Raw genomic sequence first — 26,369 nt, 5'->3', positions numbered from 1 at the left:
CAATATGGTCCCATATAACCCATATAAAGGCCCTATAGCCATATATAAGGACCAGACCCTACACAATATGGTCCCATATAACCCATATAAAGGCCCTATAGCCATATATAAGGACCAGATCCTACACAGTATGGTCCCATATAACCCACATAAAGGCCCTAAAGCCATATATAAGGACCAGATCCTACACAATATGGTCCCATATAACCCATATAAAGGCCCTATAGCCATATATAAGGACCAGACCCTACACAATACGGTCCCATATAACCCATATAAAGGCCCTAAAGCCATATATAAGGACCAGACCCTACACAATATGGTCCCATATAACCCATATAAAGGCCCTAAAGCCATATATAAGGACCAGACCCTACACAATATGGTCCCATATAACCCATATAAAGGCCCTATAGCCATATATAAGGACCAGACCCTACACAATATGGTCCCATATAACCCATATGAAGGCCCTAAAGCCATATATAAGGACCAGACCCTACACAATATGGTCCCATATAAAGGCCCTAAAGCCATATATAAGGACCAGACCCTACACAATATGGTCCCATATACCCCATATAAAGGCCCTAAAGCCATATATAAGGACCAGACCCTACACAATATGGTCCCATATAACCCATATAAAGGAATTTATGGCCTGTAACGCCCAGGCCATATAGGGCCCAGGCCATATAGAGTCCAGGATGTGCCGAGAGCCACAGCAAAAACAACAAAAAATGAGGCTTTTGGGTTTGTTTTCTATTTTTTTGTTGTCGTTTTCTTTTTTCCTTTTATTCTGGAAAATAATTTCTGCCTTTGGCGGCGCCGCTCGGGCCAAATCCCCGCGGATTCGGCCAACCCCCCCCCCCAATTCCCCCAAAAAAATAAAACCCCGCGCGGCTAAAATCTCCCCCGGCTGGAAGAAAAGACGCCAAAAAAACGCAATTTGGGGGAAATCAACCCCAAAAAAAAGATGATAAACGGAGCTGCTAACTCCAACTGGGGTCGTAGCCCGTCCAGTCCGAGGGGGGGGCGAGATAAACGCGGCGCCCCCGATAAACGAAGCTGACGATGCCGCGGTAGCCGGCGCGGGGCACGCCGGATTTGAGGTCGTCCATCAGCCCCAAAGCTTTGGCGAAGGCTTTGAAGGAATCGCGGCCGGTGTACTGCACGCGGACGGCGCCCAGCTCGCGGCGTTGGTTGCCCTGCAGCTCCTCCACCCGCACCTCGGGCGCCGCGTAGACGCGGGGCAAGAAGGAGCGTTCGTACTCCTCCTTTTTGAGGTAGGAGAGGTCCAAGCGGGTGAAAGGCACGAAGCGGTCGTTGAGCTTGATGAATTTTAGGTACTGGTCGAAAAACTGCCCGTGGCTCACCCCTTTGCGGCCAAAAGTCATGGTGCGGGATACCTCCGGGCGGATGCACGAGCGGCCCCGCCGTTGTTCGGGTTGCCTCATCCAATCGTCCCAAAAAGCCCGAGGCCATTTGGGTTCCAGCTCGTCCCACAACTCGGCGAGGAGCAACCAACCCAAACCGGGGAAGAAATCGGTGCGGTAAAGCAGCTCGGCTTGCCCGGCGTCCACCATCTGCTCCTTGCCGTTGTCGTTCCACGCCGAAACGCACCAAAGGCTCCGGTCGGCGAGGAGGAGGGGAAAAGCAGCTTGGAAATACTCAAAAAAATCCGGCGCCACCTCCAAATCGTCCTCCACCACGATCGCGGCGCGGTAGCGGAAAGTGCGGAAGATTTGCCCCAAAGCCCAGCGGTAATGCCGGGCGATTTTGTAATAACCTTGAAATTTTCGGTGCTCGGCGGGGACGGGGACGTCGCCGAGCTCGGGGTGACGGATGTGAGCCACGGCGTCGCCGTACGAGGCGATGACCCGCGCCGTTTCGGCGTGCCCGCAGTCCTGGCTGACGATAACGGGGAAACGTTGAGCCGAAGGGCGGTAGCGGAGGAGTTTATCGAGGCACCGCCGCACCGTGCTGCGGTCGCAAGCCAGCACCAGCACCGGGAGCACCGTCGTGTCGCCCCCTTCGGGCGCTACGGGGGGCGGGGAGGGAGTTTGGGGGATTTTTGGGGGCGCCCGGCGGCGGCCCCACAGCCCGCTGTAGCGGTGGATTTGGCGCAGGAGCTCTTTTTGGCGTTCCAGCTCGGTTTCGGCATCCTGAGCCAAGCGGATCACCTCCTCCGTTAACCGGCTCCGTTCGGCTGAGGAAGAGGAGGAGGAGGAGGAGGAAGAGGAGGGCGGGCGGCTCCAGAGGAAGAGGAGGAGGAGGCCGTTCCAGGCGATGAAGAGCGCCGCCCCCCACAGCACCAGGCTGCTCTTCTTCAGCATCCTTCAGCCGCGCCCCCGCCGCTCATTCCGCCGCCATGGACCTGGGGGGGGGGGAAAAAGAGGGGTTAGAGAGCCCCAAAAAATCACCCCAATTCGGGAAATCCCATAAAAAGGGGGGAAAAGTGATTTTAAGGGGGGAAAAGGGACTGGGAAAAGCTCATTCTGACACCATGGACCTGTGAGGACACATAGAAGAAGGTTTCAAACCCCAAAAGGCCACCCCAATTCGGGAAATCCCATAAAAAGGGGGGAAAAGTGATTTTTTGGGGGAAAAAGGCATCAGGAAAAGCTCATTCTGCCACCATGGACCTGTGGGGGGACACAGGAGGGGTTAGAGAGCCCCCAAAAATCACCCCAATTTGGGAAATCCCATAAAAAGGGGGAAAAGTGGTTTCAGGGGGGGGAAAAGGGATTGGGAAAAACTCATTCTGCTGCTATGGAGCTGCAGGGGGACACGAACGAGGGGTTAGAGAGCCCCCAAAAATCACCCCAATTCGGGAAATCCCATAAAAAGGGGGCAAAAATTATTTTTGGGGGGAAAAAGGTATCAGGAAAAGCTCATTCCGCCGCCATGGACCTGGGGGGGGGGGGAAAGAGGGGTTAGAGAGCCCCAAAAAATCACCCCAATTTGGGAAATCCCATAAAAAGGGGGGAAAAGTGATTTTTTGGGGGAAAAAGGCATCAGGAAAAGCTCATTCTGCCACCATGGACCTGCAGGGGGACACGCACAAGGGGTTAGAAAGCCCCAAAAAATCACCCCAATTCGGGAAATCCCATAAAAAGGGGGGAAAAGTGATTTTAAGGGGGGAAAAGGGATTGGGAAAAACTCATTCTGCTGCTATGGGCCTGGGGGGGGACACGTACAAGGGGTTAGAGAGCCCCAAAAATCACCCCAATTCAGGAAATCCCATAAAAAGGGGGGAAAAGTGATTTTAGGGGGGGAAAAGGGACTGGGAAAAGCTCATTCCGCCACCATGGACCTGTGAGGACACATAGAAGAAGGTTTCAAACCCCAAAAGGCCACCCCAATTTGGGAAATCCCATAAAAAGGGGGCAAAAATTATTTTTGGGGGGAAAAAGGTATCAGGAAAAGCTCATTCTACCACCATGGACCTGGGGGGGGGGACACAAATGAGGGGTTAGAGAGCCCCCCAAAATCACCCCAATTTGGGAAATCCCATAAAAAGAGGGGAAAAGTGATTTTTTTGGGGAAAAGGGACTGGGAAAAGGTCATTCTGCCACCATGGACCTGGGGGGGGGACACGAATGAGGGGTTAGAGAGCCCCCAAAAAATCACCCTAATTTGGGAAATCCCATAAAAAGGGGGGAAAAGTGATTTTAGGGGGGGAAAAGGGATCGGGAAAAGCTCATTCTGCTGCTATGGGCCTGGGGGGGGACACGTACAAGGGGTTAGAGAGCCCCAAAAATCACCCCAATTCAGGAAATCCCATAAAAAGGGGGGAAAAGTGATTTTAGGGGGGGAAAAGGGACTGGGAAAAGGTCATTCCGCCACCATGGACCTACAGGGGGACACGCACAAGGGGTTAGCAAACCCCAAAAGCCCACCCCAATTTGGGAAACCCCATAAAAAGGGGGAAAAAGTGGTTTTAGGGGGGGAAAAGGGATTGGGAAAAACTCATTCTGCTGCTATGGAGCTGCAGGGGGACACGAATGAGGGGTTAGAGAGCCCCAAAAAATCACCCCAATTCGGGAAATCCCATAAAAAGGGGGAAAAGTGTTTTTTTTGGGGAAAAAGGCATCAGGAAAAGCTCATTCTGCCACCATGGACCTGTGAGGACACATAGAAGAGGGTTTCAAACCCCAAAAGGCCACCCCAATTTGGGAAATCCCATAAAAATAGGGGAAAAAGTGGTTTTAGGGGGGGAAAAGGGATCGGGAAAAACTCATTCTGGCACCATGGACCTGTGGGGGGACACAGGAGGGGTTAGAGAGCCCCCAAAAATCACCCCAATTTGGGAAATCCCATAAAAAGGGGGAAAAAGTGGTTTCAGGGGGGGAAAAGGGACTGGGAAAAGCTCATTCCGCTGCTATGGAGCTGCAGGGGGACACGTACAAGGGGTTAGAGAGCCCCCAAAAATCACCCCAATTTGGGAAATCCCATAAAAAGGGGGGAAAAGTGATTTTTTTGGGGAAAAAGGCATCAGGAAAAGCTCATTCTGCCACCATGGACCTACAGGGGGACACGCACGAGGGGTTAGCAAACCCCAAAAGCCCACCCCAATTCGGGAAATCCCATAAAAAAAGGGGTAAAAAATGGTTTTAGGGAGACATAAGGTACCAGGAAAAGCTCACTCCGCCACCACAGACTTGGAAAAGGGATCAGCAAGCCCCAAAAGCCCACCCCAAATCAGGAAATCCCATAAAAAGGGGGAAAAGTGAATTTAGGGGAGCACGAGGAAGCAGGAAAAGCTCAGCCCACCCCAAAAAAGCCCCTTTTAGGATCCCCCCCCCCCGCGCCACGAGGGCAGAGGAAACCCCGAGAGGAAGCGAAACGCCCGCGGCCCCAACTCACCCGGGAACTTCCCCTAAAAGAGGGGGCAAAGAAAAATCCCAAAACCCCAAAAAATAGTCAAAATTAATTAATTTAGGGGAAAAAAAGGTCGAAAAACCCCGCACGGGGCTGAGTTCCCTCTCGGAAGAGGGGCAGAGTCCGCCGGAGTGAAATATTAACCCAAAAGGGGCCGGGTTTGGGGCCGGGAAGGGGGTGGGAGCGATTTGGGGTCAAAAAGTGGGGAAAAAGGGTTAAAAAACCCCAAAATTGAAGCCCCAAAAGGGGGCCGGATCCCGCACGAGTTTTACTCACCCGGCTCCTGCCGGCGGAGGGAACACGTCAGCAAGGGGAGGAAAGGGGCGGAGAGGGGGAAAAAAGGGAAAAAAAACCTAAAAAATATTAAAAAAAAAGGAGATAAAGGGTTGCTCGACCCCATAAGGGGAGGGGGGGGCGCCGGCAGTTCAAGGGTTAACGGCGCGGGGATGAAAAGAGGGGGAAAAAGGGGAAAAGGGGTAAAAAAAAAATAATAATAAAGGGAGGTGTGAGCAGGGGGAGGGGGAAGCTGCGGGGTCCCGATCCCAAAAGGAGGGGTTGGGGGCACCAAAAAGCCCCAAAAGGGGGGAAAGGGGGGAAAAAAGGGGGAATTTGGGATTTTTTTTTAGGTTATTTGTTTTTTTTTTTAGGTTATTTGGGGGGGTTTTAGGTTATTTGGGATTTTTTTAGGTTATTTGGGATTTTTTTTAAGTTATTTGGGATTTTTTTAAGTTATTTGGGATTTTTTTTAAGTTATTTGGCTTTTTTTTTAGGTTATTTGGGATTTTTTTAGGTTATTTGGGATATTTTTTAGGTTATTTGTGGGGGTTTAGCTTATTTGGGGGGGGGTTTAGCTTATTTGGGGGGGTTTTAGCTTATTTGGGGAGTTTTTAGCTTATTTGGGGGGATTTTAGCTAATTTGGGGGGGTTTTAGCTTATTTGGGGAGTTTTTAGCTTATTTGGGGGGATTTTAGCTAATTTGGGGAGTTTTTAGCTTATTTGGGGAGTTTTTAGCTTATTTGGGGAGTTTTTAGCTTATTTGGGGAGTTTTTAGCTTATTTGGGGAGTTTTTAGCTTATTTGGGGAGTTTTTAGCTTATTTGGGGAGTTTTTAGCTTATTTGGGGAGTTTTTAGCTTATTTGGGGAGTTTTCAGCTTATTTGGGGAGTTTTCAGCTTATTTGGGGAGTTTTTTAGCTTATTTGGGGTCCCTGCGCAGGGAAAGCAGCCCCGGGTGATGGGGATTAACCCCCAGCAGGGTTTTAGGGTCGCGGCCGTACCTGTAGGGGAAAAAGCAGGCGGCGGCGCTCGCAGCCAGTCCCGAAATCGCCTTTTTTTGCCTCAAAAAGGGGCCGGGGAGGACGAGGTGTCAGCGCTGAGTAAGCGGAGCCGGGGATTTTCCCCTGCCCTTGAGCCCGGGGAAGGGGGATTAGGGCCAGCGGGATCCCGCCCGCACCGAGCACACAAAACCCCTTCTTCCACCCCCAAATTCTCCGTTTTTTTACCCAAAACGGGCTCCTTTTTTCATCCGAGAAGGGAACGAGGCACGGCAGGGAGAAACTTCCCGGGACAGCCCGAGGAAGTGGCAAAAATTCTCATTAGAATCAGGAAATCCCAAAGATTCCCCTTTTTCCCCCCTTGTTTGTCCCTTTCCTTTCTGTTTCGCTTCAAAAACGGGTAAAAATAAAGCGATTTCTGCCAAATTTGGGCAAAAAAGTGATATTTACCCTACTTTTTTTGCTCCTCCATGCTCTGCGTGAAGAGCCTGAAGTCGGAGTTCAATAAGGACACCAGAACGGGGTCTGAAGCATCCCATAAAAACCCCAAATCCCCCAAAAATCGTTTAATAATACATTTAATAATTAAAATTAATAATTATTTTTGAATAATTTTGGTGGAATAAATTTTTCGCGAGGTTCTGGAGGGCGGCGTGCCAAAAATCCACCCCCGTTTCCTTAAAATCCTATTTTTTTCCCCCGTTTTTAATGGGATTAAACGCATTTCGGGCTGGAAAAGCGAGGGAAAGATTTCATTTTGGGGGAAAAAAGTGAAAATTTGGCGCTTACCTGGCTGCGGGGCCAGGGGGAGGGGGGTCGCTGGGGTCCCCCCCCCCCCTTTTTAGGGTCCCCCAAAAGGGCTCGATCCCTCGGGGTTTTGGGGTGAGGGCTCGGTGTGGGGTCAGCCGGGAGCTGTGGGTTCTGCTGCCTCCGTCCGGCCGTAGCAAACTCTGAAAATTGGAGAAAAAAGGGAAAAAAAGGGAAAAAAGTTAAAATTTTGGGTTATTTTCACGCAGGAGCCCTTTTTCCTCCCGTCCCCCAAATCCTTTTGGGTATGGGGCGGCCCCAAAATGTCCCTGTGGGGTAAATCGGTCCCAAAATATCCCCATTGGGGTAAAAAATTGGACTTAAAATGTCCCAAAAGGGTAAAAAATTGGCCCCAAAATGTCCCAAAAGGGTAAATTCGCCCCAAAATGTCCCAAAGGGGTAAACTGGCCCCCTAAGGGATAATAAATGGGCCCCAAAATGTCCCTATGGGGTAAATCGGCCCCAAAATATCCCCATTGGGGTAAAAAATTGGTCATAAAATATCCCAAAAGGGTAAAAAATTGGCCCCAAAATGTCCCAAAAGGGGTAAATCGGACCCAAAATGCCCCAAAAGGGGTAAATTGGCCCCAAAATGCCCCAAAAGGGGTAAATCGGCCCCAAAATGTCCCCATGGGGGTAAAAAATTGGCCCTAAAATATCCCAAAAGGGGTCAAAAATTGGCCCCAAAATGTCCTAAAAGGGTAATTTGGCCCCAAAATGTCCCAAAAGGGGTAAATTGGCCCCAAAATGTCCCAAAGGGGTAAACTGGCCCCAAAAGGCCCCCCAGTAAACCCCCCACGGTATCCTCAGAGGGAAAAAAAAGGATAAAAAAGGGGAAAATGGTGAAAAAAGAGGGGAAAAAAGGGAAGAAAAGGGGAAAAGGGGCCCCCCTAAAAGCCCATAGGGAATAAGGGAGATATTATAGGGGACGGGGGAGGGCTGCTGCTATCCAAAATGGGGTAAAAAGAGGGAAATTGGGGAAAAACGATGAAAAAAAAAGGAAAAATGATGAAAAAAAGGTAAAAAATGACGAAAAAAAGGGAAAAAATGAGGAAAAAAAAGGAAAAAAGGAGGGAAAAAAGCTAAAAGGGCCCCTCCGAGCTCTTATGGTGCACAGGGGAGTCCCCCGGCCCTATAGGGGTCGTTATGGGGGGGTCCCGGCCCCCCCCAAGCCCCCTCCCCACCCCCCCCCCGGGCCCCTCTCCGGTACCGCGGCGCCTCCCGGCAGCGGCCGCCACTTCCGGTCCGCGGCACCGGAAGTGCCGCCATGGCAACGGCGAGGCCACGCCCCCTGCCATAAGCCCCGCCCCCCTCCCCTAAGCCACGCCCCCTGCCCCCCCCCTCCTAAAAAACAGCCTTTAAATCCCATTTTCTCACGAAATCGCCCCAAAATTTCACCTCAGGCCCCCGGAGCGAAGCCGCCGGCGCCCCCAGCGCGGCCACGGAGCGGTTTTTTGCCTCTAATTTGGGGAAATTTGGACAATTTGGATTAAAAGTGGGTGAAAATGAGATTTTTGGGGAGTTTTTAAGGTTTTTTTATCCCATTTTACCGCTTCTCATCCCTCCTGCGGCTGAGCTCAGTGGTTTTTATTAACTTATTAACTAATTACTAGCTAATTAATCAACGTAACGCCGCATTTTCAGCGCTTCATAATGAAAATCCTCCATAATCAGCACCAGCTCAATCTTTATTTCCCAAATAAAAAAAAATCAACGCTAAAATATTAATTTTGGGTCCAAAAGCTGCGATTTTGGTCCATTTGGGTGGGGAAAACAGCATTTAGAGGCTGCTTCCCCCAGCAATCCCTATGGCTTCCTGCAGGAAACCCGCCCTAACCGCTTTAACTCCCTTCCCACCGCCACTATTAAATAATAATTAATCATTTATTAAATAAATGTCATTAATTATGTGAATAAAGGCGTTTTGGGGTTGTTATTTTGACGAAAAACGCGCGTTTTGCCGGCGAACTCCCGCAGGGGGCTCGCGCCGCGCCTCGCCGCCGCCATTTTGTAACAGGAAGTGAGGGGAGCGGAAGTGACGTAGCGGAAGGGGGCGAGGCGGCCGCTCTAGGCGGCGTGGTGGAGGTCGGACTCGTCTGCTCCGGGCGGTGGGGGGGGGCTTATAGAGGATTTGGGGGGGATTTGGGGTAAATGGGGGGATTTGGGCACTGGGAGGGGTGATTGGGGGCAGTAGGGGAGGGTTTGGGGTGATTTAGGGTGATTTTGGGTAATATGGGGTGATGGGGGGGCACTGGGGGGGTGATTTGGGGGCAATTGGGGGAGACTTGGGATAATTTGGGGGTGATTTGGGATAATTTGGGGGTGATTTGGGGGCAATTGGGGGTGATTTGGGGTGATTTGGGGACAATTGGGGTGATTTGGGGGTGATTTGGGGCGATTGGGGGTGATTTGGGGGCAATTGGGGTGATTTGGGGACAATTGGGGGTGATTTGGGGCAATTGGGGGTGATTTGGGGCAATTTGGGATGATTTGGGGTTATTTGGGGGTGATTTGGGGGTGATTTGGGGGCGATTGGGGGTGATTTGGGGGCAATTTGGGGCGATTTGGGATGATTTGGGGCGATTTGGGATGATTTGGGGGCAATTGGGGGCGATTTGGGGGCAATTGGGGGTGATTTGGGATGATTTGGGGCGATTTGGGGGCAGTTGGGGGCGATTTGGGATGATTTGGGGGCAATTGGGGGTGATTTGGGGGCAATTGGGGGTGATTGGGGGCAATTTGGGATGATTTGGGGTTATTTGGGATGATTTGGGGTTATTTGGGATGATTTGGGGGCGATTGGGGGTGATTTGGGGGCAATTTGGGATGATTTGGGGGCAATTGGGGGCGATTTGGGATGATTTGGGATGATTTGGGGGCGATTTGGGATGATTTGGGGGCAATTGGGGGGTATTTGGGGTGATTGGGGGTGATTTGGGATGATTTGGGGCAATAGAGGAGCTATTTGGGGCACTGGGGGGGTGATTTGGGGTAATTGGGGGCAATGGGGGGCTGTTTGGGGCAATGGGGGTGATTGGGGATGGATTTGGGGTGATTTTGGGGCAATTGGGGGGTATTTGGGGTGATTGGGGGTGATTTGGGGTGATTGGGGGCACTGGGGGGGCTATTTGGGGCCGTGCGGGGGTAATTTGGGGTAACGGGGGGTGGATTTGGGGTGATTAGGGGTAATGGGGGGGCAATAGGGGGCTGTTTTGGGGTGATTAGGGCCAACTGGGGGGGCTATTTGGGCTAATGGGGGGCCGATTTGGGGCAACGGGGGGGTATTGGGGTCAATTTAGGGTGATGGGGGCAATTTGGGGGGGGATTTGGGGGCAATTAGGGGTAATGGAGGGGTCAGTCAGGGACGATTTGGGGGGATTAGGGCTGATTGGGGGGATTTGGGGCAATGGGGATTATTTGGGGCAGTTTAGGGGGATTTGGGGCGATTGGGGTGGGAATTTGGGGATTATTTGGGGCAATTGGGAAGGGATTTGGGGCAATTTGGGGTGATTTGGGGCAATGGGGATTACTTGGGGCAGTTTGGGGGGATTTGGGGCGATTGGGGTAGGAATTTGGGGCGATTTGGTGCAACGGGAATTATTTGGGGCAGTTTGGGGGGGATTTGGGGCAATTGGGAAGGGATTTGGGGCAATGGAGATTATTTGGGGCAATTGGGGGGGGATTTGGTGTGATTGGGGGTGGAATTTGGGGCGATTTGGGGCAACGGGGATAATTTGGGGCAGTTTGGGGGGGTATTTGGGGCGATTGGGGTGGGAATTTGGGGCAATTGGGGCGATTTGGGGCAATTGGGAGGGGATTTGGGCAATTGGGGGAGGAATTTGGGCGATTGGGGGAGGAATTTGGGGCAATTTGGGGCGATTTGGGGCAACGGGGCTTACTTGGGGCAGTTTGGGGGCAATTTGGGGCAACGGGGATTATTTGGGGCAGTTTGGGGGGGAATTTGGGGTGATTGGGGTGGGAATTTGGGGCAATTTGGGGCGATTTGGGGCAATGGGGATTATTTGGGGCAGTTTGGGGGGATTTAGGGCAATTGGGGTGGGGATTTGGGGCAGTTTGGGGGGGATTTGGGGCAATTGGGGTGGGAATTTGGGGCAATTTAGGGCGATTTGGGGCGATTGGGGGGGGGAATTTGGGGCAGTTTTGGGGGGGATTTGGGGCGATTGGGGGGGGATTTGGGGTGATTGGGAGGGGATTTGGGGAGATTTGGGGCAATGGGGATTATTTGGGGCAATTGGGGGAGGAATTTGGGGTGATTTGGGGCAGTTTGGGGGGATTTGGGGCGATTGGGGTGGGAATTGGGGCAATTTACTGCAATTTTGGACAACGGGGGTAGAAACCCTCCTCCGAAAGAATTAGGGCGCCGTGCCTAATAGGGCCAAAACACTAGGACAAGGGGGGCGCGGGGGCGACCTAAAACCCCCCCCCCGTCCCCAAAAAAAGCCATGGAGCCCCCCCCCCTCGTCCTGTTTCCAAACCTGCCTGGATTTTTGCCCCGAATGCGGCTCGGTCCTGCCCCGCCCCGGCCCCCCCAGCACCGTCCTCTGCCCCCGCTGCTCCTTCGCCTGGACATCGCCGGTGAGGTTTTTAATTTTGGGGTGGGGGGGGACCCTAAAATCCCCCCCGATCCCAAAAAACCCCCCAGACCCTAAATTTTTCCCTTTTTTTTTGGGGTAGAATTTGAGGGGCGGGCGGTGCGCAGCGCCCTGGAGTTCAACCGCCTGCAAAATGGGGGGGGGGGGCGAGGATCCGAAGCTGCCCCCTCCCCAAGCCGAGGGCCGGTGGTGAGTGGGGGCACCCCAAAAATTTCCCCCCCCCACCCCAAAAAAAAAAACCGACCCCAAATCCCCTTGGGGTGGCTGGAAACCCCCCCAGGAACGCGATTTTCAGCCCCAAATCCCATTGGGATGGGTTTGAAGCCCCCCCACATTGGGCCCCCCCACCCCAAAATCCCATTTTTATCGGTTTAAAAGCCCCCCCAAATTGAGACCCCCACCCCAAAATCCCCCCAATCCCTTTAACCCCCCCCTATTTTGGCCCCCCCCACCCCAAATCCCATTTTTATGGGTATAAACCCCCCCCAAATTGGGACCCCCACCCCAAAATCCCCCCCAATCCCTTTAACCCCCCCCCATTTTGGCCCCCCCACCCCAAAATCCCATTTTTATGGGTTTAAAGCCCCCCCAAATTGACACCCCCACCCCAAAATCCCCCCCCCAATCCCTTTAACCCCCCCCCATTTTCCCCCCCACCCCAAAATCCCCTTTTAATGGGTTTAAAGCCCCCCCAGATTGAGACCCTCACCCCAAAATCCCCCCCAATCCCTTTAACCCCCCCCATTTTGGGACCCCCTCACCCCAAAATCCCCCCCAATCCCTTTACCCCCCCCCCTTTTGGGCCCCCCCACCCCAAAATCCCCTTTTATGGCTATAAAGCCCCCCAAATTGACACCCCCACCCCAAAATCCCACTGGGATGGGTATAAACCCCCCTAAATTGACACCCCCACCCCAAAACCCCCCCCAATCCCTTTAACCCCCCCATTTTGGGCCCCCCCACCCCAAAATCCCCTTTTATGGGTTTAAAGCCCCCCCAAATTGAGACCCTCACCCCAAAATCCCCCCCCCAATCTCTTTAACCCCCCCCCATTTTGGCCCCCCCACCCCAAAATCCCCCTTTTATGGGTTTAAAGTCCCCCCATTTTGGGCCCCCCCACCCCAAAATCCCCTTTTTATGGGTATAACCCCCCCCCATTTTGGGCCCCCCCACCCCAAAATCCCCTTTTTATGGGTATAACCCCCCCCCCATTTTGGGCCCCCCCACCCCAAAATCCCCTTTTATGGGTATAAAGCCCCCCCAAATTGAGACCCTCACCCCAAAATCCCCCCCCAATCCCTTTAAACCCCCCCCATTTTCCCCCCCCACCCCAAAATCCCTTTTTATGCCCCCCCCATCTCCCCCCCCCACCCCAAAATCCCCCCCCACCCCCTAAACCCCCCCCAAATCCCCCCCATCCCCATAACCCCCCCCCGGATGAGCTTCAAACCCCTCCACGATCCCGATTCTGGGGGTTCGCACCCTAAAACCCCCCCCCCCCCAAATTTTTTTTTTGGGGTGGGGGGGCCAGGTTGAGCGGCGCTGCCCCCGCTGCGGCCACGAGGGGATGGCGTATCACACCCGGCAGATGCGCTCGGCCGACGAGGGCCAAACCGTCTTCTACACCTGCACCCGCTGCCGGTGAGCCCCCCCCCCAAAAAAAAGCCCCCCCCCCAAAAAAAAAATCCCCCCCCATCCCAAAAATCCCCCCCAAAAAACGGGGATTTCCCCAAAAAAGGTTCCCTCCCCCCCTCTTCTCCCCGCAGGTTTCAAGAGAAGGAGGATTCGTGATGGGAGATTTTTGACCCCCCCCCCCCCCCCAAAAAAAAAGCCCCCCCCCAAAAAAAAAGCCCCCCCCCCCCCAAAAATCCCCCCCCAAAATTGGGGAACCCCAAAAAAAGGTTCCCTCCGTAACCCCCCCCTCTTTTCTCCGGAAGTTTTTAGGAGAAGGAGGATTCGTGATGGGGATATTTGACCCCCCCCAAAAAAAAAAGCCCCCCCCCCCAAAAAAAAATCCCCCCCCCAAAAAATCCCCCCAAAAAAATGGGATCCCAAAAAAAAGGTTCCCTCCGTAACCCCCCCCCCTCTTTTCTCCGGAAGTTTTTAGGAGAAGGAGGATTCGTGATGGGGATTTTTGACCCCCCCCCCCAAAAAAAAAAGCCCCCCCCCAAAAAAAAAGCCCCCCCCAAAAAAAAAAATCCCCCCCAAAAAAAAATCCCCCCCAAAAACCAGGGATTTCCCCCAAAAAAGGTTCCCTCCCCCCCCTCTTCTCCCCGCAGGTTTCAGGAGAAGGAGGATTCGTGATGGGGATATTTGCCCCCCCCCTTTGTTATTTGCCCCCCCCCTTTTGTTATTTGCCCCCCCCCTTTGTTATTTGCCCCCCCCCCCTTCGTTATTTGCCCCTTTTGGGGTGTTTTTTGCCCCCACCCCTCTATTTGGGGGGAATAAAACCGTTTTTAGGGTCGTTGTGGGTGTCTTTATTGCCCCCCCCCGCCCCATAATGCCCCCCCCCCAGGTCATAAATTGCCCCCTTCACCCCTATTTGCCCCCCCAAATTGCCCCCTCACCCCATATTTGCCCCCCCAAGCGCCTTAATTGCCCCTTTTACCCCCCCGACCCTAAATCACCCCCCCCACCTCCTTAATTACCCCTGAACTGCCCCCCCCAGGTTATAAACTGCCCCTATTTGCCCCCCCCATCCCATTAATTGCCCCTTTGACACCCCAATTGCCCCCCTCACCCCCTTAATTACCCCCCCAATCCCATTAATTACCCCCAAACCCCCTTAACTTCCCCCCAAAATAACATTAATTGCCCCCCCAATCCCATTAATTGCCCCCAGACCCCTTAATTTCCCGCAAAAATAACATTAATTGCCCCCTCACCCCCTTAATTGCCCCCAGACCCCCTTAATTACCTCCCTCACCCCTTAATACCCCCCTACCCCCCCAATTGCCCCCAGACCCCCTTAATTACTCCCCCAAATCCCCTTAATTGCCCCCAGACCCCCTTAATTTCCCCAAAAATAATATTAATTGCCCCCCATTCCCTTAATTACCCCCCCAATCCCATTAATTGCCCCCAGACCCCCTTAATTTCCCCCAAAATAACATTAATTGCCCCCCTCACCCCCTTAATTAACCCCCCTCACCCCTTAATTGCCCCCAGACCCCCTTAATTACCCCCCAATCCCATTAATTGCCCCCAAACCCCCTTAATTACCCCCCCAATCCCATTAATTGCCCCCAAACCCCTTTAATTTCCCCCCAAAATAACATTAATTGCCCCCAATTCCCTTAATTACCCCCCAATCCCATTAATTGCCCCCCTCACCCCCTTAATTGCCGCCAGACCCCCTTTATTTCCCCCAAAATACCATTAATTGCCCCAAATTCCCTTAACTTCCCCCAAAATAACATTAATTGCCCCTCACCCCCTTAATTACCCCCCTCACCCTCTTTATTACCCCCCTCACCCCCTTAATTACCCCCCCAATCCCCTTAATTGCCACCAAACCCCCTTAATTTCCCCCAAAATAACATCAATTGCCCCCAATTCCCTAATTGCCCCCCTCCCCCCTTAATTACCCTCCTCACCCCCCTAATTACCCCCCCAATTCCCTTAATTGCCCCCAGACCCCCTTAATTACCCCCAAAAATAACATTAATTGCCCCCAATTCCCTTAATTTCCCCCAAAAATAACATTAATTGCCCCAATTCCCTTAATTACCCCCCTCACCCCCTTAATTACCCCCCTAATTGCCCCCAGACCCCCTTAATTACCCCCCCAATTCCTTTAATTGCCCCCAAACCCCCTTAATTTCCCCCAAAAATAACACTCATTGACCCCAATTCCCTTAATTTCCCCCAAAATAACATTAATTACCCCCCTCACCCCCTTAATTACCCCCCTCACCCCCTTAATTGCCCCCTTTAATTACCTCCTCCCTAAACGGTACCTACCCCTTTAAGACCCCCCCCCCTTAATGCTCTGCGCATGCGCACTTCTACTGTACGGCGGAAGCACCCCTAGTGGGGGACCCCATTAACCGCCGCACCAACCGGAAGCGCCCCACCGGGAAGTCCCTTCAGGGGGACCAATAGAAGCGCCGCACCGCGGGCCCGGTTACCGGGCGGAACCGGAAGCGGGAAGCGGAAGCGGCGAAGCGTCGACCCCGCCCCCTTCCGGGCCCGTGACGGGGCCTCGGTGGCGGCGGCGGCCCCCGGGGCCATGGCGGAGGCGGCGGCGGAAAGCGGCGGCTGCGGCACCGCCACCGTCACCCAGAGCGGCACCGCCGAGCCGGTATTAATGGGAGGGGCCTTAATTACTGGGAGGGGGGTGTGAATAATGGGAGGGGGTTATGAACCGGGAAGGGGGTTAATTAACCGGGGGGGGGTCTTAATTAACCGGTAGTGGGCTTATTATGGGGGGAGGGGGCTTTAATTAACCGGGGGGACTTAATTACTGATGGAGGGGGCTATAAATAACGGGGAGGGCCTTAATTAACGAAGGGGGCGGCTTTAATTATGGGAGGGGGGGCTTTAAATACTGGGGAGGGGTTAATTACCGGGGGAGGAGGTTTTAATTAACCGGGGGGTGCTTAATTACTGGAGGGGGGGGCTTCGATTAGCGAGGGGGCCTTAATTACCCGGGGGGGGGTCCTTAATTACCAGGGGGGGCCTTAATTAAGCGGGTTTGGGGGCAATTAAGAGGTTTTAGGGGCTGTGAGGGCTGAGGGGGGGGCAATTAATTGGGAGGGGGGTAATTAATTAGGGGGGTAATAATTAGGGGGGTAATAATTAGGGGGGTAATAATTAGGGGGGAGTTAATTAGGTTTTAGGGAGGGGCTGTTAATTAGGGGGCAAGACAGACGGGGAGAAGGGGGCAATAAGGACACGGGGAGGGGGGTTAATTAGTTTGGGGGGGGGTTAATTAAGCTCGGGGGGGTTAATTAATTTCCGGGGGGGTTAATTAATCCCGGGGGGGTGTTAATTAATTACCGGGGGGCGTTAATTAATTAGGAGAACCGCAGCCTGACGTTGAAGCTGCGCAAGAGGAAGCCCGACAAGAAGGTGGAGTGGTCGAGCGACACCGTGGACAACGAGCACCTGGGGCGGCGCTCCTCCAAGTGTGAGACCCCCCCCAACTGATAAGACCCCCCCCCAATTGATAAGACCCCCCCCCCAACTTATAAGACCCCCCCAAAATTGATAAGGCCCCCCCCAAATTGATAAGACCCCCCAAAATGCCCCCGATCCCCCCTTTCCCCTCCAGGCCCCACCTGGGGCGCTCCTCCAAGTGTGAGGCCCCCCCCAAATTGATAAGGGCCCCCCCCAACTGATAAGGCCCCCCCCCAACTGATAAGACCCCCCCCGAGTTGATAAGGACCCCCCCATTTGATAAGGACCCCCCCAAATCGTCCCCATTCCCCCTCCCCTCCAGTCCCCACCTGGGCAGCGCTCCTCCAAATGTGAGACCCCCCCCCCAAACTGATAAGGGCCCCCCCCAACTGATAAGGCCCCCCCCAATTGATAAGGCCCCCCCCAATTTATATAGGCCCCCATTTTATAAGGACCCCCCAAATTCACCCATGCCCCTTTTTGTCCATGCCACCAAACTCGCCCCCAAAATTGGAACCCCCCCCCAATTTATAGGACCCCCCACCCAACACCCCTTAATGATCTGATAAGGTCCCCCATTGAGTTTGAGAACACCTCTCAAGTTGATAGGACCCCCCCAAATTGCCCCCAGCCCCCCTTTCCCCTCCGATCCCCACCTGGGGCGGCGCTCCTCCAAATTTGGACCCCCCCCCAAATTGATAAGGCCCCCCCCCCAATTGATAAGACCCCCCCCAACTGATAAGACCCCCCCCCAATTTATAGACCCCCCCCAAGTTGATAAGGACCCCCCCAAATTGTCCCTGATCCCCCCTTTCCCCTCCAGTCCCCACCTGGGGGCGGCGCTCCTCCAAGTCTGGACCCCCCCCCCAAATTGATAAGGACCCCCCCCAACTGATAAGACCCCCCCCAATTGATAAGGCCCCCCCCAAATTGATAAGACCCCCCCCCCCAGTTGATAAGGACCCCCCCAAATTGTCCCCAATCCCCCCTTTCCCCTCCAATCCCCACCTGGGCGGCGCTCCTCCAAATTTGGACCCCCCCCAAATTGATAAGGCCCCCCCTCAACTGATAAGGACCCCCCCCAGTCATAAGGACCCCCCCGAATTGTCCCTGACCCCCCCATTTCCCCCCTAACCCCCCCAACTATCCCCAGCCCCCCCCATTTTTCCCCCAGCCCCCCAATTTCCCCCCAAACCCCCCAAAAATCCCCCCAGCCCCCCATTTCCCCCCAACCCCCCAAATTTCCCCCGAAACCCCTCAATTTCCCCCGCATCCCCAAAAATCCCCCCCAATTCCCCCCACCCCCCAAAATCCCCCCTCACCCCCCCAATTCGGGCCCCCCCCAAAAATCATCCCCAGATCCCCAATTTCCCCCCCAACCTCCTCAAATCCCCCCGACCCCCCCAAAATCCCCCCCCAAATCACCCCCAGCCCCCCCAAAATCCCCCCAACCCCCCAATTTCCCCCCCTAAGCCCCCAAATTTCATGCCCCCCCAATTGTGCCCCCCAAATCATCCCCAGACCCCCATTTCCCCCCCCAACCCCCCAATTTCCCCCCCCAACCCCCCAAATTTGTGCCCCCCCAATTTTGGCCCCCCAAAATCATCCCCAGACCCCCAATTTCCCCCCCCTTCAATCCCCCCAATCCCCCAAAATCCCCCCAGCCCCCCAAAAGATCATTCCAGTCCCCCCAAAATCCCCCCAAGCCCCCCAATTCCCCCCTAACCCCCCCAAATTTCATCCCCCCCCCAAAATTTCGTGCCCCCCCCCAGGCTGCTGCATCTACGAGAAGCCGCGGGCGTTCGGCGAGAGCTCGACCGAGAGCTCGGAGGAGGAGGAGGAAGAGGAGGAGGAGGAGGAGGCCGAAGGCTGCGGGAACGCGCACTGCGTGCGGGGTCACAAACGGGGCCGGGGGCGGCGGGGAGGGGGGGGGGGGACAATAGGGCCGATCCCCCCGGGGGGGGAACCCCAAACTGGCCCCCGGGACTCCGGGGTCAACGGCCCCCATGGAGCACTGAGGGGATGCACCGAAAAGGGGGATTCTGACCCCAAAAAAACCGAGAGCCTGACCCCAAATAGCCGGAGTTTGAGCCCAAACGGCGAGATCCTGACCCTAAACGGCGAGATCCTGACCCCAAATATCCGAAGTTTGACCCCAAGCATCGAGATCCCGACCCCAAGCATTGGATCATGACCCTAAACATCCGAATTTTGACCCCAAGCATCGGATCCTGACCCCAAACTTCAGAATTCTGACCCCAAACTTTGGAATGCTGACCCCAGACATCCGAATTTTGACCACAAGCATCAGATCCTGACCCTAAACATCCGGATTTTGACCCCAAACGTGGGCAGATCCTGACCCCAAATATCTGATTTTGACCCCAAGCATCGGATCCTGACCCCAAACATCCGAATTTTGACCCCAAGCATCGGATCCCGACCCTAAACATCCGAATTTTGACCTCAAACGTCGAGATCCTGACCCCAAACATCCGAATTTTGACCCCAAACGTCGAGATCATGACCCTAAACATCGAGATCCTGACCCCAAACATCCGAATTTTGACCCCAAGCATCAATATCTGACCCCAAGCATCGGATCCTGACCCTAAACATCTGAATTTTGACCCCAAACGTCAGATCCTGACCCCAAATATCCGAATTTTGACCCCAAGCATCGGATCCTGACCCCAAGCATCGGATCATGACCCCAAACATCCGAATTTTGACCCCAAACGTCAAGATCCTGACCCCAAACATCGAGATCCTGACCCCAAACATCCGAATTTTGACCCCAAAGCATCGGATCCTGACCCTAAACATCCGAATTTTGACCCCAAGCATCAAGATCCTGACCCCAAACATCCGAATTTTGACCCCAAACATCTGAATTTTGACTCCAAGCATCGGATTCTGACCCCAAACATCCGAATTTTGACCCCAAGCATCGGATCCTGACCCCAAACTTCAGAATTCTGACCCCAAACTTTGGAATGCTGACCCCAAACATCCGAATTTTGACCCCAAGCATCGGATCCTGACCCCAAACTTCAGAATTCTGACCCCAAACTTTGGAATGCTGACCCCAAACATCCGAATTTTGACCCCAAGCATCGGATCCCGACCCTAAACATCCGAATTTTGACCTCAAACGTCGAGATCCTGACCCCAAACATCCGAATTTTGACCCCAAACGTCGAGATCATGACCCTAAACATCGAGATCCTGACCCCAAACATCCGAATTTTGACCCCAAGCATCAAGATCCCAACCCCAAGCATCGGATCCTGACCCTAAACATCTGAATTTTGACCCCAAACGTCAAGATCCTGACCCCAAATATCCGAATTTTGACCCCAAGCATCGGATCCTGACCCCAAGCATTGGATCATGACCCCAAACATCCGAATTTTGACCCCAAACGTCAAGATCCTGACCCCAAACATCGAGATCCTGACCCCAAACATCCGAATTTTGACCCCAAGCATCGGATCCTGACCCTAAACATCCGAATTTTGACCCCAAGCATCAAGATCCTGACCCCAAACATCCGAATTTTGACCCCAAACATCTGAATTTTGACTCCAAGCATCGGATCCTGACCCCAAACATCCGAATTTTGACCCCAAGCATCGGATCCTGACCCCAAACTTCAGAATTCTGACCCCAAACTTTGGAATGCTGACCCCAAACATCCGAATTTTGACCCCAAGCATCGGATCCTGACCCCAAACTTCAGAATTCTGACCCCAAACTTTGGAATGCTGACCCCAAACATCCGAATTTTGACCACAAGCATCAGATCCTGACCCTAAACATCTGGATTTTGACCCCAAACGTCGAGATCCTGACCCCAAATATCCGAAGTTTGAGCCCAAACGGCGAGATCCTGACCCTAAACATGCGAAGTTTGACCCCAAACATCAAGATCCTCACCCCAAACCTTGGAATTCTGACCCCAAACATCCGAATTCTGACCCCAAACATCCGAATTTTGACCCCAAGCATCAGATCCTGACCCCAAACATCCGAATTTTGACCCCAAGCATCGGATCCTGACCCCAAACATCCGAATTTTGACCCCAAGCATCGGATCATGACCCCAAACATCCGAATTTTGACCCCAAACGGCAAGATCCTGACCCCAAGCATCGGATCCCGACCCTAAACATCCGAATTTTGACCCCAAACATCGAGATCCCAACCCCAAACATCGAGATCCTGACCCCAAACATCCGAATTTTGACCCCAAGCATCAGATTCTGACCCTAAACATCCGAATTTTGACCCCAAACATCTGAATTTTGACTCCAAGCATCGGATCATGACCCCAAACATCCGAATTTTGACCCCAAGCATCAAGATCCCGACCCGAAGCACCGGATCCTGACCCTAAACATCAAGATCCCAACCCCAAACTTTGGAATTCTGACCCCAAACCTCGGAATTCTGACCCCAAACCTCGGATCCTGACCCCAAACCTCGGAATTCTGACCCCAAACCTCTGATTCTGACCCCAAATTTGGAATCCTGACCCCAAACCTCTGATCTCGCCCCCCCCAGGATCTCAGCCCCCCCCCAGCACTGACTTTGGGATTCTCACCCCCCCCCCGTCCGTCCCCATTTCTGCCCCAAATTCCAACTTCCAACCCCAAAAATCACCTCGGGGGGGGTGCCCCCAACCCTAAATGTCTGCCTGGCTTCACCTTGACCCCCCCTCCCAAATTTTTCTGACCCCCCCCCAACCCCACCACGTTTGCTTTGGGCTGCCCCCAGCCCCAAAACTCCCCCCCCAACCCCAAAAACCCCATCCCCAATTTAGGGGGGGAATCCTGCCCCTAAAGGGGGGATTTTTGGGGCTGGGGGGGGGGGAAATTTCCCCCAAAAAATGATTCCCCCCCCCTCACCCGTTTCCCATGGCACCTGTGGGCATTAAAGGTGGCACCGAGCGTTTTTGGGGTGCGGGGAGTTTATTGGGGGGGGGGCTTCATCCCGGGGAGGGGGACGGGGGGGCGGCTGCCGGGGCCCCCCCATCCCGGGGGTCTTCGTGGGGCGGCGGCGGGGGGCGGGGGGGGGCGGTGTCGGCGCGGAGCTGGGCCCCCAGGCTGCGGGGGAGAGAAAGGGTTAATTGGGGGGGGGAATTTGGGGGAAAATGGGAAAATTTGGGGAAAAAGGGGGAAAAAATGTGGGGGAAAAAGGGAAAAATTGGGGGAAAAAATGGGGAAAAATGGGGGGAAAATGGGGGAAAAGGGGGGAAAAACAGCAAAAGGGGGGAGGGAAAATGCACTAAAATGGGGGGGGGAAAGCATTAAAATGGGGGAAAAAGGGGAAAAATGGGGGAAAAAGGGAAAAATGGGGGGAAAAGGGAAAAAATGGGAGGAAAAGACGAAAAAAATGGGGGTAAAAGGCAAAAAACTGGGGGAATATTGGGCAAAAAATGTGTGGGGAGGACAAAAGGGGCAAAAAATTGGGGGAAAAAGCACTAAAATGGGGAAAAAAGGGGAAAAATGGGGGGGTAAAAGGGGAAAAATGGGGGGAAAATGCTCTAAAATGGGGAAAAAGGGGCAAAAAAATGGGGAAAAAGCACTAAAATGGGGAAAAGGGGAAAAAATGGGGGGTAAAATAGAAAAATCACCAAAACAAGGGGAATAAACCCCAAAACGAGGGGGGGGAAAATCACCAAAAAAAGGGGAAAAACAAAAAAGAGGGGAAAAATCACCAAAAAAGGGGAAAAACACAAAAACAAGGGGAAAAATCACCAAAAAAAGGGGAAAAACACACAAAAAAAGGGGAAAAACCACCAAAAAAAAAAAGGAAAAACACAAAAACAAGGGGAAAAACACCAAAAAGGGGGAAAAATCACCAAAAAAAGGGGAAAAAGACAAAAACAAGGGGAAAAATCACCCAAAAAAAAGGGGAAAAGCACAAAAACAAGGGGAAAAATCACCAAAAAAAAGGGAAAAACACAAAAAATAGGGGAAAAATCACCAAAAAAAGGGGAAAAACCACAAAAACAAGGGGAAAAACGTTAAATCGAGGGGAAAAAACCCAAAACAAGGAAAAAAAACACCAAAACAAGGGCGGGGGCCGTCCCCCCCGGCCACGTCAGGCGGTGTCACCGCGGGTGTCACCGCCCGGGGGGCGGCACGTGAAAAATGTCACCCGGCCCGGTGTCACCCCAAAAAATTGTCACCCGGCCCGAAAGTGTCACCCCATAAATTGGCCCCAAAAATGTCACCCGGCCGGTGTCACCCCCCCGGGGGGTCACCGGGGTCAAGGAAGGGGACAAAAAGGTCACCCGGGATTTGGGGTCCCCCCCCCCCCGACCCCACAGATCCCCCCCAGCGCCCTAAAATGCCCCCCCCCCCCCACAAAGACCCCAATCCTTTAATCCCCCCACCCCCGAAATCCCCTAAATTTCCCCTAAATCCCCCCTAAGTTCCCTTTGACCCCCCCAAACCCCCTTTGACCCCCCCAAACCCCTTCAAGACCCCCAAAACTCCCCCCCACACCCTTAACCCCCCCAAAATCCCCTACAACCCCCCCTCCAGACCCCCTTTACCCCCCCCAAACCCCCCCTTAAAACCCCTTTAATGTCCCCCAAAACTCCCCCTTAAGCCCCCCCAACATACCTTTACCCCCCCAAACCCCCTTAAGCCCCCCCAAACCCCTTTAAACATCCCCAAAATTTCCCGTTAAGCCCCCCCAAACCCCCTTAAACCCTCTTTAGCGCCCCCAAACCCCTTTGAACATCCCCCAAACTCCCCCTTAACTCCTCCCCAAAACCCCTTAAGCCCCCCCAACCCCCCCTTTAACCCCCCAAACTCCCCTTTAACCCCCCCAAGTCCCCCTTTAATCCCCCATAATCACCCCCAAAACCCCTTTAACCCCCTTTAAACCCCCTTTAACCCCCCCAAACCCCCTTTTAAGCCCCCCAAATCCCCCTTAACCCCCCCAAAAAAAACCTTTAACCCCCAATTTCTCTTTAAATCTCTTTTAATTGCAAAACTTTGAAATTCCTTTTAACCTCTCTAAACTCCCTGAACCCCCAAACTTCCCTCAAACTTCCCTTAAACTCCCAAAACCCCTTTAACCCCTTCAAATCCCTTTTTAACCCCCCCAACTCCCCTTTAATCCTCCAAACTCCAAAAACTTCCCTAATCCCTTTTAAGTCCCCCAAACTCCCTCAAACCCCCCAAATCCCTTTAACCCCCCCAAATCCTTTTAACCCCCCCAACTCCCCTTTTAACCCCCCCAAATCCCCCCTTAAACCCCCTTTAACCCTCCCAAACCCCCCCTTTAACCCCCTTTCCTCTCCCCTAATTACCCCTTAAACCCCCTTTAACCCCTTTTAAATCCCCTTTAAGCCCCCCAAACCCCCCTTATACCCCCGGGCGTTTTAAGCCCCCCCAAACCCCCACCCCCCAATCTAAACCCCTTTAATCCCAAAAACTCCCCCTAACCCCGTACCCCAAACCCCCTTACCCCCTTATACCCCCCAAAACCCCCTTTCCCCAAAAAAAACTCCCCCTAAATCCCCTTTACCCCTCCAAACCCCCCCAAACCCCCTTTATCCCCCCAAAAACTTCCCAAACCCCCTTTAAACCCCCCAAACCTCCCCCTAAACCCCTTTAACCCCCTTTAAACCCCCTTAAACCGCCCTACCCCCCCAAACCCCCCTAACCCCCCCAAAAAAAAACTTTAACCCCCCAACCCCCCCTTAAACCCCCTTTAATCCTTAAAAAACTCCCCCTAAATCCCCTTTAACCCCCCCAAACCCCCCTTAACCCCCTTATAACCCCCCCAAAACCCCCTTTCCCCCAAAAAAACTCCCCCTAAATCCCCTTTAACCCCTCCAACCCCCCCCCAACCCCCCTTAAACCCCCCCAAAATCCCCCCAAACCCTTTAAGCCCCCCAAAACTCCCCCCAAACCCCCTTTAAGCCCCCCAAACCCCCCTTAACCCCCCCCAAAACCCCTTTAAACCCCCCAATTCCCCTTTTAACCCCCCCAATCCCCCCTTAAACCCCCTTTAACCCCCCCAAACCCCCCCTTTAACCCCCTTTCCCCCCCAAAACCCCCCCCTTTAACCCCCCCAAACCCCCTTTAACCCCCCCAAACCCCCTTAAACCCCCCAAACCCCCCTTAAAACCCCCCCAAAACCCCCCAAACCCCCTTTAAAACCCCTTTAACCCCCCCAAACCCCTTTAACCCCCCCAAACCCCCCCCAAACCCCCTTAAACCCCCCCAAACCCCCCCAAAAAACCCCCTCACCTCCACCTCTGCGCCTTCCTCCTCCTCCTCTTCATCCCCTTCCTCCTCTCCTCCTCCTCTTCCTCATCTTCATCCTCCTCCTGTCCCCCCCCCGGGGCCCCCCCGGCGACCCCCGCCAGGCGTCGGCGATGCGAACCTCGACGGCCAAAGCCACCGGGGTCCGAATTCGGTTTCGGGGCCACCCCCGGTGACATTGGGGACAATTTACGGGGTCCCCGGGGGGGAGGCAGCGGCGACAGCAGCCGTGCTCGCACCCCAAAAGCACCGGGTCCCGAAAAGCCCCCCCGCAAACCCCGCAACGGGTGGCCGAAGCCAATAGGGCCAAAGGACCCCGCTGGGGGGGGGGCAAAGGGGACGAAGGGGACATTTTTGGGGTTTTTGGGGGGGGTCCTGGGGGGTTTGGGGACGAGGAGGCGGCGGTGGCGGAGGGTTTTGGGGTTGGGGTGGGGCCCTAAAGGGGTGGGGGAGGGGCAGGGAGAGGGAGGGGAGAGGGAGGGGTGGGGATTGGGGGGGGTGGGGGGACGTGGGGGGGGCGCTGAGGGACGGGGGGGGGACATTGGGGGGGACATTGGGGGGGAATTGGGACACGGGGGGGACACAGAAGGACATGGGGGGGGCATGGGGACATTGGGGGGACATGGGGGGACATGGGGGGGATATGGGGGGGGCGCTGAGGGACGGGGGGGACACATGGGGACATTGGGGGGACGTGGGGGGGGACACTGGGGGGGAATTGGGACACGGGGGGGACACAGAAGGACATGGGGGGGGGCATGGGGACATTGGGGGGACGTGGGGGGGGACATTGGGGGGGAATTGGGACATGGGGGGGGACACAGAAGGACATGGGGGGGCCATGGGGGGAACACAAAAGGATGTGGGGGGGCACATGGGGGGGACACAGAAGGATGTGGGGGGGCACATGGGGGGGACACAGGGGGACATGGGGGGGACATGGAGGGACATGGGGGGGGACACAAAAGGATGGTGGGGGGGACATGGGGGGACACAGAGGGACATGGGGGGGACATGGGGGGGATGTAGGGGGACATGGGGGAGACACTGGGGGGACATGGGGGGGTTGTGGGGGGACATGGGGGGGACACAAAAGGATGTGGGGGGGACACAGGGGGATTTGGGACATGGGGGGGACATGGGGACATTGGGGGGGAATTGGGACACGGGGGGGACACAGGGACATGGGGAGGGACATGGGGGGGGACACAGGGGGACATTGGGGGGACATGGGGGGGGGAGTTGGGACACGGGGGGGACACAAAAGGATATGGGGGGGGCCATGGGGGACACAGGGACATGGGGGGGGACACGGGGACATTGGGGGGACATTGGGGGGATGTAGGGGGACATGGGGGGGACACGGGGGGGGACTCAGAGG

At 54.2% G+C, this 26,369-nt stretch overlaps 3 protein-coding genes across 7 annotated transcripts; 2 read left to right on the top strand and 1 right to left on the bottom strand.

Annotated features, from left to right (window-relative positions):
• Positions 1-754: 754 nt before the first annotated feature.
• MGAT1 (alpha-1,3-mannosyl-glycoprotein 2-beta-N-acetylglucosaminyltransferase) lies at positions 755-8,268 on the bottom strand. 5 transcript variants are annotated; one of them, XM_072024860.1, is made up of 4 exons: positions 8,174-8,268; positions 6,946-7,106; positions 5,161-5,237; positions 755-2,377 (listed from the first exon to the last, which is right to left on the bottom strand). In XM_072024860.1, the coding sequence occupies exon 4, from the start codon at positions 2,334-2,336 to the stop codon at positions 993-995; it is 1,344 nt and encodes a 447-aa protein (XP_071880961.1). In that variant the 5' UTR covers positions 2,337-2,377; positions 5,161-5,237; positions 6,946-7,106; positions 8,174-8,268; the 3' UTR covers positions 755-992. The 5 variants fall into 5 exon arrangements, 4 of the variants coding, with proteins under 4 accessions (XP_071880961.1, XP_071880960.1, XP_071880963.1 ...); XM_072024859.1 differs by lacking the exon at positions 5,161-5,237; XR_011803866.1 differs by lacking the exons at positions 755-2,377; positions 5,161-5,237 and adding an exon at positions 2,737-2,913.
• Positions 8,269-9,987: 1,719 nt separating this feature from the next.
• Positions 9,988-13,570, top strand: POLR1H (RNA polymerase I subunit H). The gene is given in 6 exon segments (XM_072024722.1): positions 9,988-10,014; positions 11,425-11,542; positions 11,545-11,559; positions 11,659-11,765; positions 13,108-13,217; positions 13,343-13,570. Coding segments are annotated over 6 exon segments (402 nt in total). The 3' UTR covers positions 13,368-13,570.
• A 2,080-nt stretch (positions 13,571-15,650) lies between these two features.
• PPP1R11 (protein phosphatase 1 regulatory inhibitor subunit 11) lies at positions 15,651-21,653 on the top strand. Its single transcript, XM_072024996.1, has 3 exons — positions 15,651-15,879; positions 16,599-16,707; positions 18,470-21,653. Exons 1-3 carry the CDS (start codon positions 15,808-15,810, stop codon positions 18,889-18,891), a joined length of 603 nt encoding a protein of 200 aa, XP_071881097.1. The 5' UTR covers positions 15,651-15,807; the 3' UTR covers positions 18,892-21,653.
• Positions 21,654-26,369: the final 4,716 nt, after the last annotated feature.

The sequence above is a fragment of the Anas platyrhynchos genome, chromosome 17, assembly GCF_047663525.1.
Source record: "Anas platyrhynchos isolate ZD024472 breed Pekin duck chromosome 17, IASCAAS_PekinDuck_T2T, whole genome shotgun sequence".
Lineage (NCBI taxonomy): Eukaryota > Metazoa > Chordata > Aves > Anseriformes > Anatidae > Anas > Anas platyrhynchos.
The sequence above is the reverse complement of the archived record's forward strand: the minus strand, read 5'-3'. Positions and strand labels throughout refer to the sequence as shown.

What these genes read in the sequence shown, in the direction of transcription:
- MGAT1 (XM_072024860.1), bottom strand. Translation starts at nt 2,336, where the DNA reads ATGCTGAAGAAGAGCAGCCTGGTGCTGTGGGGGGCGGCGCTCTTCATC.
- PPP1R11 (XM_072024996.1), top strand. Translation starts at nt 15,808, where the DNA reads ATGGCGGAGGCGGCGGCGGAAAGCGGCGGCTGCGGCACCGCCACCGTC. An exon ending in AGAGCGGCACCGCCGAGCCG is followed by an intron (nt 15,880 to 16,598) that starts GTATTAATGGGA and finishes TTAATTAATTAG; the next exon opens with GAGAACCGCAGCCTGACGTT. An exon ending in GGGGCGGCGCTCCTCCAAGT is followed by an intron (nt 16,708 to 18,469) that starts GTGAGACCCCCC and finishes GCCCCCCCCCAG; the next exon opens with GCTGCTGCATCTACGAGAAG.